The sequence below is a fragment of the Lithobates pipiens genome, unplaced genomic scaffold (genome assembly GCF_037356315.1).
Source record: "Lithobates pipiens isolate NorthernLeopardFrog02 unplaced genomic scaffold, aLitPip1_a1.2 Scaffold_8, whole genome shotgun sequence".
Lineage (NCBI taxonomy): Eukaryota > Metazoa > Chordata > Amphibia > Anura > Ranidae > Lithobates > Lithobates pipiens.
This window is the reverse complement of record NW_027507903.1, coordinates 147,014,160-147,029,778: the sequence shown is the minus strand read 5'-3', so window position 1 is coordinate 147,029,778 and position 15,619 is coordinate 147,014,160. Positions and strand designations below refer to the sequence as shown.

General features: G+C 42.1%; 1 protein-coding gene across 1 annotated transcript in view; it reads right to left on the bottom strand.

Moving 5' to 3' along the window:
- Positions 1 to 15,619, bottom strand: part of LOC143960916 (uncharacterized) — a 614,677-nt gene that overhangs the window by 48,415 nt on the left and 550,643 nt on the right. Inside the window, exons 94-96 of the mRNA XM_077469935.1 lie at positions 7,708 to 7,785; positions 7,039 to 7,092; positions 1,813 to 1,861 (exon numbers count right to left, since the gene is read on the bottom strand). Of these exons, the coding sequence (XP_077326061.1) occupies positions 1,813 to 1,861; positions 7,039 to 7,092; positions 7,708 to 7,785 (181 nt within the window). The remainder of the gene's footprint in view (positions 1 to 1,812; positions 1,862 to 7,038; positions 7,093 to 7,707; positions 7,786 to 15,619) is intronic.

Sequence of the window (15,619 nt, the reverse complement as noted above, 5' to 3'; positions counted from 1 at the left end):
ATTTTTTCCACCTCCTCCTAAGTGCCGGTTCACACAGGGACAGCTGAAAAATCACCCCACTCCTGTACGACTCTGACGCCGCCCCCTACAGCGTGACTTCAACGTGGCTTACAAAATGACTTCTGTATAGAAGTCAATACAAGCTGCTCTGAATTCACCTCAAGTAGCACAGGAACCTTTTTCTAAGTTGGAGCAACTTGAGTCGCTCCTATTAGAACGGTTCCATTGTACTGCATGGAGTGCGACTTGTCAGGCTGACAAGTCACCTGACAGGTCACCCCTTTCTTAACTGGTACTAAATCACCACTACTCATGAATACATGGATGTGTACTCATCCTTATTAATTGCCCTCTAAACTATAGGAGGTCAAAGGCTTCTGTGAAATATTAATGCCTCCGTTAATGGTTGACACATTCCTCTTGAAGCATAGAACATAATCCCTGGAATTCATAAAGGCCGCCGCTGGCATATTTTCTGAAAGTGTCTCTCATGCATTTGTAGCACTCACCTAGCTTGCTAGTATATAGAGGAGCAGGGCTTAATTGTGTTTAGGAGACTGTGTTGAAATGCTTCACCCAAAAGTGATGCAAATGCTTCATGAATTTGGTGCAATACATTAACAAGAGGGACTAAAGCCAGAATAATAGCACAGCAGCTTTACTGAATTCCCTCCAATGTCTTTCCTTCAAGTTTGTGCATTAAGTTGGGAATGCTGTGGCCATGAATACTGCGTAAAATAATTTATATGGATATATTTGTAGCCGGGAGCAGACTACAGTTATCAGATTTTTACAGACTTGCCTCTTATTATTCCAGCTTGCTCCTATGTCCTCCTAGTGCTGGACTCGAATCACTGACATTACGTTCGGAGCACAGAGAAAGGCATTATGGGAGCTGTAGTCTTCTGGATAGACATTGCTGATTTGCAGAACTGACTATGGACTATATCTCCCAGCAGAACAGTTGAGAGACTATAAAGGGATCTGCTGACAAGGCCCATGCTCTCTTGCTTCCTGGATCCCATTGTGTGAGTACAACCATGCTGATGTGTGAGGAGATTGCGACCTATCACGCGGCACACAGCCTACAGCTCCAGTCCCAGTGAGTCCAGCTGTTGGCCGCTTGCAGAAGGATTCCCTGCAGCAGCGCTGAACACCACGGTAGTGTGTGTTTGAGCTTTGGGGTGCATACCCTAATGCAATAGGCTGCGCATACCTATGGTGCTCTGATAGGTAAAGGAGGTATACGACATGCCCATCAGATGCTCTAGCTGTATGAATGGAGAGTCATGTGACTGCAATGCATTAAAATGCCAAAAAAGATACAAACACATAGAATTAAAAAATTGTACATATAATGATAGATAGTTGTTTAACTGATTGTGGGGAGTTGATTGAACACAAGCATTTTTTCCACTTTAAGTAATATACATTTTTATTGCTGCTTGAGTTTACATTTATCTAATAAATGTAATTTGTTATGTGTTGGCATCATGCAGGTAGCAATGTTGAATGAAAAAAAACATATTGGCTTACATTAGTCACAAATATCCATGTGCTGAAGGTTTTGGAGTAATACTTAGTGTGCACTCTAAAAATACTGTACACTGCATATTACCAAGAAAATAGAGCCTGTGACTATAAGCCAGTGCTGGTCATTTACTTTACACCTTTTATTAGGAACCTTCTAATGAAGCGCTATTTTTTCATTAATATGTAGTTTGTGCTGGAATTGAAATTGCTTCAATATAGTAGAGCGTAAAGGAATCCAGCAAGTAAAAGATGGAGCTTGCTCTAATTACTGCAACTTACCACACTTGTCAATCAACTCGTTTTTGACCAAGTCTTTCACATCTTCCTCCTGAAAATCAGCAAGGGCAGGTATTAGCTAAAAAGGAATGCTGAGAATTTACTTCTACCATAGAAACAGCATGCTTTGTCTTGTTAGCAGGTTGGTAAAGAGACGTTTCTCTGTAGCATGGAGCTTTAACTGTCAGTATAGGTCAGAGATTGCTTTTTTTATATTACTTAGCCTAAAAGGTTATTAAAATGAAAAGCTACAATTTATATTTTGATTAGTGCAGTAGAAAAGTACTAACAATGATATTAATGTTTTATAATTCTCTGCTGGTCTCCATTTATGATGATGTTCAAAGTCTATAACCAACAACTGTAGCTGTTTAATACAGTCAGATCAGTTAACTGTTTTTTCTGATTGTTATGGGTTACTGCACATTCATCAGTAATAAAAAAAGCGATTGATTCAATCAGATGTTCCGCGAAGGCAAAACACGTGTTATGGTGAAACACAGAACTGGTGCTAAATTCCATTTGACAGGAAGGCTTTGTTTGGAGAGAAGTTAGACAAGGCCATCTTCCATGTCACAGGTGGCAAATCTGGCTTGCTCCCACAGAATAGAAGAACCAGACACTCTAGAACTATCGCTTCCAGGTTTCAACATTTCAAGAACAGAGATTTCAGTTAGTCGAGACAAAATTGGAAAGGAACACAATCCACTCTTATGAAGTCTTGCAGGCAAGAGGTTACACCTACCCCGCAGGATTCCACAAAATCCTTTTGACACCAAGTTAGCCCAGGTGAACCCAGTGGGAGCTAGACTCACTTTTCCGAGGTTTGGGTCAAAAGACGTCAGGATCCCTGGGTGGTCTCGACAACCCAGTATGGTCATTTTTGAACATTGTCAAGCCAGCCACTCAAGGATTTCTTCACCCCAAATAAATCAGAGGCTCTCTATCAGTTCCTTAATTCTCTACAGGAACAGCACGCAGCCATGCCAGTACCTCCGTCCCAGAGATTCTGAGGTTTATACTCCACCCTTTTTCTGGTACCCAAAAAAGACTGGAGGCTGGAGACCCATAATAGATCTCAAAAGGTTAAACTACCACATACTTCAGGAGCAGTTCAAAATGGAGTCATTACAGACCATAACCCATGCAGTCCAACCAGGGGTCTGGATGATATCAGTAGACCCACAGGATGCATACCTGCACATTCACATTCTTCCATCATTTCAGAAGTACCTCAAATTTGCGGTAGGAAAAATTCACCTGCAGTTCCAGAGCCTCCCCTTCGGTCTCTGTACATCAGAGTTTTTACGAAAGTGTTGATTTCCATCCTGACTCCTCTTCGAGAAAGAAGTCTCAGAGTGTACCACTACTTAGACGAAATTCTACTTTCGGCAGGAGATCCAGCTCAGTTAACGGAACACAGGACACTCCTTCTGTCAACCCTGGCAGAATTTGGCTGGGTGGTAAATCAAGCAAAAAGTCACCTCACTCCTACCCAAGAGATGATCTACCTGGGCACCCACTTCGATACCGTCAAAGGGACAGTATCCTTACCGCCGCAGAAACTGTCAGCCATCACTCAGACAATGAAGAGAGTCAGAATGCAGCCCTATTTGTCTGCGTCAAATTGTCTGATCCTACTGGGGACGATGTAATACAGCATTCTAATGGTCTCATGGGCCCATTGGCACCTGAGGCGCTTTCAAATGGGATTCCTGAACCAATGGAGCAAATCCTATCTCTCCCAACCTATACGCCTAAAAAACCCAATGTACAGGGGTCTACATTGGTGGATGAAGAGGGATATGCTGGTAAAATCATGCCCATTTGGGCCCATCTCTTGGACCACGCTTACCACAGAAGCCAGTGCAGTAGGCTGGGGGGCTCACTGCAACCATATTGCAATACAAGGGAGATGGTCCTTCAATGCAGCAGGAGTAGTGTCCAACATCCTAGAAGTCCATTTTGCATACCTTGCTCTGATTGCTCTGACTCAGATCAGAGGGAAAGCAATATTGCTTCAGATGGACAACAGGGCTGCAGTGTCATATATTTATCACCAAGGAGGAACTCACAGCAGCTCCCTCTTGAGAGAGGTAGAGCCCACCATCCTGTGGGCAGAAAGGAATCTGTTCTGAGAGCAGTTTATCTGCCAGGTCATCTAAACTTGGGAGCCGGCCTCTTGTCGTGAAAATTTGTAGATCTTAACGAATGGTCACTCCATCCGAGTGCTTTCGAATGGCTAGTAGACCTCTGGGGCCTTCCCGAATTGGACCTCTTTGACGAAGCAAGCAATGCAAAGTTACCGAGATTCATCATACATCTTCCACACCTTCTGGCGGAGACAGCCCATGGGCATGCAATCTAGCCTATGCATTCCCCCCCGGCCACTTATCTCCAGGTTTCTTGTGAGGCTTATTATAGAGGACACAATGGTAATAGCAGTCCTCCATACTGGCTAAGGTATCCTTGGTTTCCGAATGCAATGTCCTTGAGTACCCAAGGGCCCATTGGCACCTGAGGTGCTTTCAAACAGGATTCCTGAACCAATGGAGCAAATCCTATCTCTCCCAACCTATACGCCTAACAAACCCAATGCACAGGGGTCTACATGGGTGGATGAAGAGGAATATGCTGGTAAAATCATGCCCTTTTGGAACCATCTCTTGGACCATGCTTACCACAGATGCCCTCTCCAGCCCATGGACATGCAATCAAGCCTATGCATTCTCCCCCTGGCCACTTATCTCCAGGTTTCTTGTGAGGCTTATCACAGAGCACATAATGGTAATAGCAGTCCTCCATACTGGCTAAAGCGTCCTTGGTTTCCGACTGCAATGTCCTTGAGTACCCAACCTCTGGTCAAAATACCATGGCTACCTCGCCTTCTTTCACCCGAACCCACTCACACTGAACCTTCACATTTGGATGCTGAAAGGCAGAGGTTCCAGGTGTTAGGATGCTCATCTAGCGCCATCTCAACCTTGCTTAGGGCCAGAAAGCCATCAACAAATGCCATTTATGATAGAGTGTGGAAAAAGTTTAAATCCTTTCCAGTTGGTAGAAACTTTGATCCAACCGTGCCTGCTCCCTTTCAGATACTCAATTTTCTACAAACCGCACTAGACTTAGGCCTGGGGTTAAGTACACTCAAGGTGCAAGTAGCAGCCAGCTCGGCAGCCACCAAGAGAAGATGATCTGAAGATCCTATAATAATTCAGTTTTTCAAGGGCGTTAAGAAAACATGTCCACCTATTAAGACAAAACTTTCCCACATGGGACCTATCTGTTGTCCTGGAATCCTTAAACAACCAACCGTTTGTTCCAAACAAATCATCATCTCTATGGAATCTAACCCTAAAGTTATCCTTTCTGATCGCTGTGGCATCAGGTAGAAGAGTGTCAGAGCTGCAGGCCTTAGGTGCAGATCATGGTCATGTTGGGTATTTTCTGGACAGGGTAGAGCTTAGGACAGTTCATGGGTTCATCCCTAAGACCACCTCTACCGCTAGTATCTTGGAACGTTGGATCTACCAACATTCTCAGATCCTGAATCTGGCTCTCTTCATGATTTGGATATCGCTTCAATATTAACATGCAGGCCACGGCCCCCTTCAGCAAGTCTTCCAGACTGTTCGTTATACCCTGGGGCAAAAATAAGGGTAAGGAGGCAACTTCTAGGATGATAGCCTCCTGGATAGTGAAGCTAATTCAAAAGGCATACAGGGCAAGGGGCCTTGAACAGTCTTCAGCCGTCAAGGCTCATTTCACCAGGTCTGTCGCTGCCTCCTGGGTGGTGAGAGCAAATGTATCGATCAAAACCATATGCAGGGCAGCAACCTGGTCTTCTCAACATATGTTTTTGAAGCACTACAGAGTAGACCTGGGGTCTCTCTATTTGGTAGTATTTGGCAGACAGGCCATCAAGTCAGCATTTAACTACTCAAAAGAGTAACTTTTTGTTCAAAATAACATTTCTTAATTTCTTTCTAAGCATCAACCCACCCGTTTTTAGCTAGTTATTTGTCATAGGTACTCTGCCATGGAGGCACCAGGAAAACAGAAAATTGTGCCATACTTACTGTATTTTCTTTACCTGGTGCCTATCTATGGCAGCATACAAACCCACCCTTGGTATTCTATATTATGGAGAATGCTGGGGGTGCTCTAATCCTATTCTTTTAATAACAATATAATATTCACTGATCCTGAGGGAGGAGGCAGAGCTTGTCATTGGTATGCTGCCATAGGACCAGGAAAATAAAATACAGTAAGTATGGCACCATTTTCTATTTTTTTTCTATTTTGGATAGAGCAGGGGAAAATTATAACCACTGTCAGAATTTTTATTGCCACCTGTGTCCTGTTGCAGAGTTTTTCCTTTACTTCCTGTTCCATAGCCAAACAGGAAGTGGGAGAAAATCCCTGCAAATTAAGGGAATCCCTTGAGGACCCCAGGTCACCAAAACTAGACAATTTCCCCTCTATTACTTTTCTGGAGACAGCACAACATTTTTTCTTTTCTTTTACATTCCCTTTCAATGATAATGGTAAACAAGACAAATAGAGAGGATACATCTCTTTAACAGGGGCACAGGCAGCAATACAATCTGACATGGGTTCTAATCCCCCTCCACTCCAAACTAAAAAAAATGTTTTGCCCTTAGTTATACTTTAACAAATTCATCTCTTTGGCCGCACTACGTACACCCAAAGCGTTCTAGGTTGAGCACAAAAATTGTGCAACATAAAAAACATTGCAACAACTATCTTTTTATTCTAAAGGGTCATCTGCTTTCAGAAAATATATATTGTTCTGGAAGTTTAATTTTTTTGTGCCGATTTTTACATTTGTGCAAAAAATGTCCAAAAACAGTTACTTACAAGGCATGCCATGAATGATAACTATCACATTGTTTGCGCTCTTAACTAAAACTGTCAAGCCTTCAAATCATTTGTATCATAGCTGATCCCTTGTAAAAAACCATGACAACTACACATGAAACAGAGGTTAAGATGGAAGTTTCCTTGGCTGTAAAGGAAAGGTGGGTTTAGTTCAGCTTTAAGTATACATATGGAATTTGTAGTGTAGATTATGTGTTTGCTTGGGCTTCCTAGTGGGGATATATTGCCATAGCACAGTAATAGAAAAGCTGGGTAAAAAATATACTGCATCTTTAAAATACCAAAACAAGCATAAAGGCATAAAGGAAAACATTGTGCACTTACTGAGAGTCCAGGATCACCTTTTTCACCTTTGAAGCCCTCAAGCCCATCTTGTCCCTTTAATGAGTAATACAGACTATGAGATATATACAAAACATATAACAGCAAAGAGATATATCGTAACTGCTTAGGCAATGTGTCCTTTGCATTACCACTCTCTCTGACATCAGTCTATTGCACTTGAACCTTTATGAATAAACCTGAAATTTATGTTCAGAATCATAGTGTATGTCTAGTGGGCTAAAAAAACTTTCGCAAAGTTGTAAACCACTATCATTGTTTGAGAGTGACTGCACAAATACTACATTTTAACCCCTTTCAGTGTGTTCATTTCTGTAAATTGTAATTCTAGGACTAAACAGAAGGAGCAGTAGAAAGCATTGTGTGTGGTGTGTGCTAGCAATGATAGATTACCACTTTAAGCTTATTCACATAGTACTTACAGAAAACATTGTATTATATTAGCTTCCTGCTATGCTAAAAATGTTTGATAGTGATATTTTGTAATGCTTGCTATGCAGGGCATAGTTAAAGGTTCACTTAGCTCCCCCATCCCAAGATGTATGTTGGAGGGGGGGAGTAAGTTGTATAGCAGGTTATATAGGTTATATTTACAGAGTATATTATAGTATAGTATAGTAATATAATAACAACTTTTCTTTATTTACTTACCATTTCTCCTTTTGTTCCAGGTGATCCTGGCTCTGCCCTGGGACAAGGCAAAGACTTTCCTCTCTTCCCTATTTCACCCTATAAATAAGACATGGATTGTGCATTTTAACACAAAAAACCCACACTACGCGCAGTACAGGTGTAATATCCCTTTACACTAAACATAACAAAATAAATAACAGCACTGTCCTCATCCCTATATACAGTACTTAAATACACCAAATGAATTATATACCAATGGGTGACATAAAACAATTAACAGAGTATATTAAACCCTTAGCTGATCTTCTCCTTCCCCTTGGCCTCAACTTACAAGTAAAAAAAAAAGATGCATTTCAATCTATCACTACTGGAAAATGGTACGATATAAACAAAGTTCATAACATGTAACAGATGCCATTTTACATATTTATGGGAATGTCCATGCAGGCTCCAGTATGTGGGATGTACCACTAGAAAGTTAAAGTGTTTACTACCAGAGCAGAGCATTTCAAATGCCTGATGTGTGCCTGCTGTACCATGTACTTGTATAAAATGTATCCTGTTTGCTTTTTTGTGTAAAATCCTTGGTGTTCCTGCCAGTCCCACTGATTTCCTGTTAAAAACTGACCACACAAGGGGATGTGGCTGGCATGCAAAGAGTATGGCCACTTAGACCGAGGGCTCTGCAGAGGAGACGATTGCCAGGGGAAACTACAGCATCCCTGAGCATTGAAGAATGGCGACTTCAGGCGCCAGAGCAGCAAGCAGGGAACATGTCCAAGTGACGAAAAGAACAGGGGAAACCGGGTCCGAAGCCAGACTTCTTCTCCCCATCGGCCCGGCCACCAAAGTAAATCCAGGGCCACTTCCACCTCCACAAGCCCTGCCAAATCTAAGGCCAAGATGTTACACATGCCTGACACCCCACCAGGTCTACAGGTTTCTTTTTTAAATTCTTTATTTCTTTGCAGGAATACATAACATAGGTTATTAGTAATATTTATGTACAATTACATATAAAAAACACTTTCTAACCACGGCATATTCTATTGGTCAGTGACAAAAAAAAATAAAAATAAAAACAACATAATGTATTCCCGCCAATTTTATAGACAAACAAATAACATTATCAATTCCCCATAGCAACCCTCCACTCCAAGGCCCCCTTTTAAAAAAAAAAAAAGGGGGGGAAGATAGGGAAGGAAGGGAGAAAAAGGTACCTCGCCCTTACCCAGAGAGTAAGATTCACATCACACAACCAATTAGTCTAATCCTCAAATTCCTCTCCGATCAACCTTTTCCCCTCTTTTGACTGTAAAAATAATTCCCAGGGAGCCCAAATTTGCAATATAGATTCCCTTTCCTCTGGAGGCATAGGCATCAGTTTCTTCATAATCCCAATTCTTCTTACTTTATTTAACCATTGCGGAATTCGGGGTGCCTCTGTTTGCTTCCAATCTACAGGTTTCTACCCTATCTATGGATGACATTCTGGCCTTCCCAATAAATGACCAGCCAGCCCTAGACACCACCCTAAAAGACATGCTGGAATCATTGAGACAAACGAGCCATACATATATCATGTCTTTAATGCAATAGGAGGTCAGTGCCACCACACTCAATGGGTTGGTAGATGCTCATAATGAAAGGGAAGATGATTTTGACTGGATTAAATCTAGATCCAGATGTAATAACGTCAAAATAAGGGGAATCTCCAAATCCATCAAAAATGGTGATGTACAAGCTTTTTTCACTAAAATACGCCAGGAGGCTCTTCTTGAAGAACTTGCTATAGACAGAATCCATAGACTCCCCAAGTCAAAGCACTTACGCGAACTTTTACCTAGAGACACTATAGCATAAACACACTTTTTCAGGGCTAAAGAAGAGCTGATGGCTTTTACAAGCGATTATAGGTTTACCCTGTAATCAAAGCAAACGCTGAACAGGCTCTACTCTGTATGGGCATGGAAAAACTCCACCCCCATATGAGATATGTCTCCCTAACTACTCTGGCACATACATTGATTGCAAAATAATGAAAATCACCATTTGGCCCGAGTATCTCTGAATTTAAAAATCAAATAGATGTCATACATAGCTATGAACGCATCATGGCATTCAACAGAGGTACCCTAAACCAATGCAAGATAGATGGTCCCTATAGCATCAATACAGGACCAGATATTAAAACCTAAAATACTCTTTCCTTAGCAGCTGCCTAAGCAAAATCCGTGCACTTTCCTTTTTCTTCATTTTCTTATTCTCTTATTGGGACATTACTGGTTGTAATACCATTTGACACCACCATACACATTTATTATCAAGATTGTTTAATGTTATAAATTAGACACCCTAGGAGAAATTACTTTTGTTATTGTCATATGAAACTTAACAATAGGGATGAGCAGAACACCCTCCTGTTCGGTTTGCAGCAGCACATGCGAACAGGCAAAAAATTTGGCAGAAAACACGAACACCGTTAAAGTCTATGGGACACGAACATGAAAAATCAAAAGTGCTAATTTTAAAGGCTTGTATGCAAGTTATAGTCATAAAAAGCGTTGGAGATATATCAGACCCAAAGGGCCTGGTATGGATTTTAAAGGAACACCCACGCAATTTTTTTTTTTAATTTTGATTCGGGGTTCCCCTTATTATTGATACGAGACCCGAAGGGCCTGGTAATCAATGGGGGGGGGGGGATCCCATGTTTTTTTTTCAATTAACTGTACCTAATTTGGCGAGACCCGACAATTCCTTTAGAAATGTATTTTTGCTGTGGTACTGCTCTAAACACGGGAAAAATGTGCCACTTTACAGGCATACTATAGACACCCCCCAGGCACGATATTTAAAGGAATATTTCATTTTTATTGTTTCACTTAAGCATTAAAAAAATCATTGATCACCGAAAAAAATATTTTTGCATTGATACATGTCCCCTGGGACAGGATCCAGGTCCCCAAACACTTTTTATGACAAAAACTTGCATATAAGCCTTTAAAATGAGCACTTTTGATTTTTCATGTTAGTGCCCCATAGACTTTAACTGTGTTTCAGCAGCTTTTGAATTTGCAGCGAACACGGCATATTGTTCCCTATTCGGCGAACAGACGAACACCCGATGTTCGAGTTGAACTTGCATTTCACTCGAACATTGGGCTCATCCCTACTTAACCAGTTCCCAAGCGGGCCATAGTCAAATGACGGCTACAGGGCGGTTGGAGAACTCTGGGAGGACGTACAGCGACGACCTCCAAGAATCCCGCTCTTGCGTGCCCCCTGGGGCGCGCACTCGAGAATATCCGTGACCGCCGGGTCCTGCATCATGAATCACAGTAAACGGCCACTGATCACGCCTGTTTACCACGTGATCGCTCTGTCAAATGACGGAGCAATCACTTGTAAACAAACATGTCATGACTTCGGTTCCTCTCTCCTCTCTCTGTACCTATCAGTACAGTGGAGGGGAGAGATCGGATGGCAGCAGTGCTGTGGGCTCGATCTGTAGTGCCCACAGCGCTGCTCTGACAATTGCAGTCACATCCACCGATCCATCCATCCATGTTCAGCCATCCCTCCATACCCTTCAATATTCTGCAATACCATGCCAATACCCTGCCAATATTCTGCAATACTGTGCCAATACCCTGCCAATATTCTGCCATACCGTGTCAATACCCTGCCAATATTCTGCAATACCGTACCAATACCCTGCCAATATTCTGCAATACCGTGCCAATACCCTGCCAATATTCTGCAATACCGTGCCAATACCCTGCCAATATTCTGCAATACCGTGCCAATACCCTGCCAATATTCTGCAATACCGTGCCAATACCCTGCCAATATTCTGCAATACCCTGCCAATATTCTGCAATACCCTGCCAATATTCTGCCACACTCTGAAATAGCCTGCCACACTCTGAAATAGCCTGCCACACCCAGCCATACCCGGTGATACCCAGCCATACTGTGCAATACTCGGTGATACCCAGCCATACTCTGCAATACCCAGCCATGCTCGGCTGTACTTGGCCTCTGTATGTGACCAGGCTGTGTAAGTTTCACACATGTGGTATCACCGTACTCAGGAAGAGTAGGAGAATGTATTTTGGGCTGTCATTTTTGGTATGTACATGCTACGTGTTAGAAATATTGTATAAATGGACAACTTTGTGTTAAAAAAAAAATGCATTTCAACCACTTCCATATGACGTCCTTGACTTTGTGTGGGGATATCTGAATGATGCCTGCGATTCCCTACACCATAAGAATGATCATAGTGGTTGTTACGCTGCTTGATCGTTCTTACGGGAGGCGAGAGGGGGCGTCCCCCCTGCTGCCCTCCGTTGCTTCTACGACTCACCAATATGATCGAAGCCAGGATCGTTTTTTTATTTTTTATTTCAGGCTTCCCAGCCTAGAAGTGGGTTGTGGGGTCTTATTGAACCCATATCTCACTGTAAAGAGGACCTGTCATGCCATATTCCTCCACTTTGCTGAGAGGCCGTCATATGACATCCTCCTGTGCTCGTGCTGCCTGTGAACCCCCTGTGGTGTGCATTGGACACAGCTGATCACAGATCAGGGTAAAGAGCCAATCACGACAGCTCTTTGCCACACGACCAGCTGTATCCGATCATGGATGTAAACAGGATTTGCTGGTTATTGGTAATCCTCACCTCACGCTAAGAGCGCATGAGGAGAGGAGAGCCGAAAATCGTAAAATCCACGAAGGGGATATCTGCACTGACAATTAGGGCCCTGATCAACAGTGTCTCGATTATCAGTGCCCCAACAGTGCTGCCAATCTTTGCCCAACAGTGATGCATGTCAGTGCCACCCATCAGTGCAGCATCATCAGCGCACATCAGTGAAAGAAAAATTACTTATTTACACAATTTTAACAGAAACTATGAAAAACACAGTGGTGATTAAATACCACCAAAAGAAAGCTCTATCTGTCTCAAAAAATGATAAAAACTTAGTTTGGGTACAGTATTGGATGGTCATGCAATTGGCATTCAAAATGTGACAGCACTTAAAGCTAAACATTGGCCTGTACAGGAAGGGTGGAGGTGCCCAGTAGGCAAGTGGTTAATAAACTCAAAAACTGTGTTTATGTGTTTATTTACTTTTAACTTTTTTTGTGAATGAGTAGGGATGGTATGTATGAGGGGATGGTATCTGGTATGCCTTATTGTTAAGGAGGGCTTCCAGATTGTGATTAGCCCCCCAGCTACAGGCCTCTACAACCAGTGGACCAGGGTTGTGAGAGGTCTTTTAACAAATTAACATGGGATAAAGGTGCTTTTCCAGGAGCCACCTTGCAAGTTGCCCCCCCCCCCCCATATTGAGGATGATGACAAGGCAACTTGTTCTCTTGGCTCAGTGGTTATGGGGGTCTGCGCACAGGGGCTTATTGGACTCTGGAAGCCCCCTTTAACAATAAGGAGGTCCCAAATATGTGGGGAATCCCCACTCCCTTTATGGATAAGGCCCTAATATAGATGGAGAATCTTGACCATCTCTGTTATAAACAGAATGAAGCGGCGAGGAGCTTTCATTTTGCTGGCAATTTAAGACTTTTTTCTTTGCAATTGCCGGTTTGGTTGTAGTTGGTTGTACCCATAGCACAGGTACACCACTTCACAGGAAGGAAGTTTGCATTTTTAATGTTTCCCTACTACTAAAATCACTGCTCCCTGAGACCCTGCCAACATTTTTTTTTTTTTCTGTGGTACATGTTCCCACCGCAACCTCCACCGCCCGTTAGTTTGATAATCCCTTAGAGAAATATTTGTTAGAGAAACTTTTTTCAACTGTTTGTGCTGGTGACCATGCAAAAAGTAAAGGGAATCTCCCTACCAAGAAGAGTTATTAAGAATTAAGCTCTAATCAAAGCATTAAAAGTGGCTGTGGTTTCAATTTAACAAGACCTCGGACTATGCTACAGTATCTTCTCTTTGATCCATAATTTTACCATTGTGCAGTCGTTTTTATGGTTCAGATGGTCTAAAGAGTTTAGCAGACATGTAAAAATACAGCATAATTCTCAAAAGCATACTGAAGAGTTGATTACAATTTAAATAATTTAAAGCCTAAACCTATCAAAGAAAGAAAATGTGACTGGCCAAAAAGAAAATATGATCTAAAGCACATGTGGAGTCTTATTTTTTATATTATTCCATTTTAGGAATTAAATAATGCTTTAATATGCTTTCAAGAACTCACCTCTCTCCATAAGGTTACTCAGAATAAGCTAAACTATCCTTTTTAATTTTGTGCACTTACACCAAAACCACAAAGAGAATGCTAAAAGGACATCTACTATTTTTTTCTTAGTTAGCGGTAATACATTTCCTTTTTGTACTATAATGTGTTCAGTCATTACTTTTTACATACTGTTAAAAGCAAATGTCTTTACTGCAACCATTTCTCCTTAAAAGCAGAACAGAAAGGTTTATATCTGGTAGTTCCACAAAATCCAAACCCAATAATTTTAGCCTGATATATACTTCTATCTTGTTACTCTGGCCTCCTTGTGGGAATTACATGAAAAAAATAAATAAATAAAAAATCAGGGATGCACTCCACCTGCACATCAAACCTACCACTGCCTAAAACATAACTTTTATTGAATTTGTAAAATATACTGAAGTCCAAAAGCTACTATGTGTTTGATTTCATTCATATGGAGGAGCCTGTACTAAGAACTTAGTACCATACCAATGGAGATATATTGCCAGATATATGGAGGTCATTCAATACTCCTGATTACTGCGCAAGGAGGTGTCTGTAGGTGTCTGTTAAGGGTCACATAAAGGGTACCCTTTAAAGATCACCAAGGTATCATAGGGGTGGTCATCACAGTGAATTACCCTCTCTAGCAACAGGCTTGGACTATACTACAGGATACAGTCGCTACTTAGTTGCCTCACTAGAGCCCAGCAGGCGCAATAGATCCTCCACCAGTGACCATTTTCCTGCCTTGCTCTGTGCACAATACACTCACCTACCCCAATAATATAGTGCTCCAAATTGTGTATAAAACAAAATAAAATTCTCCCAGCTCAACATGTTTTGCCTCAAAATGAGGCTTTGTCAGGGGTCCACATTGTGAGAAAGGTTGAAAAGAAAAATCAGTATGTGATGTGTCCAACAACACACAGCAAGAAAATGGGACTCCATTTTACCTTTAATCCTTGTTTAAAATATAAGGAGAGGGCGTGGCTATGTCATGAAGCCAGCCATGTACATACGTGATGTTCTGCATCATGTCCTCATGTGCTGAATGACCCTCTATTACATGATGTCACAAGTGTCATGACATCATCACATTTGTACTGTGCATGTGTGATTCCAACACTCCAGCATTTCTTAAAGCGGTAGTAAACCCGCACATTTTTTTTTTAAAACCTGCAAAGCAAAAGGCATAATGAGCTAGTATGCACCGCATACTAGCTCATTATGAAATACTTACCTTAGAACGAGGCCCCGACATCTGGCCCGATCCACGCAGAGGGAGCTGATATGCTCCCTCTGCGTTTCTTCCGGGTATCGCGGCTCCGGCGCTGTGAGTGGCCGGAGCCGCGATATCGTCACTCCCGCGCATGCGCGCGGGAGATTTCATTCCGGCCGCCGGCCACTGCCGGATTTTCAGGCCGAGAATCCCCTTGTGCGCAAGCGCCGCTGCAGTCAGCGGCGCATACCGAGGGGGATATCTCCTAAACCGTACAGGTTTAGGAGATATTTTTTTACCTACAGGTAAGCCTTATTATAGGCTTTCCTGTAGGTAAAAGTTTAAAAATCGAGTATACAACCACTTTAATGACACATTCTCTGCCTGTTGTCATGCCTTAATCACAGCCCCCTTCTAACCACAATAGGAATTATTTTGCATTTTTGTAACTACTCTTTACTC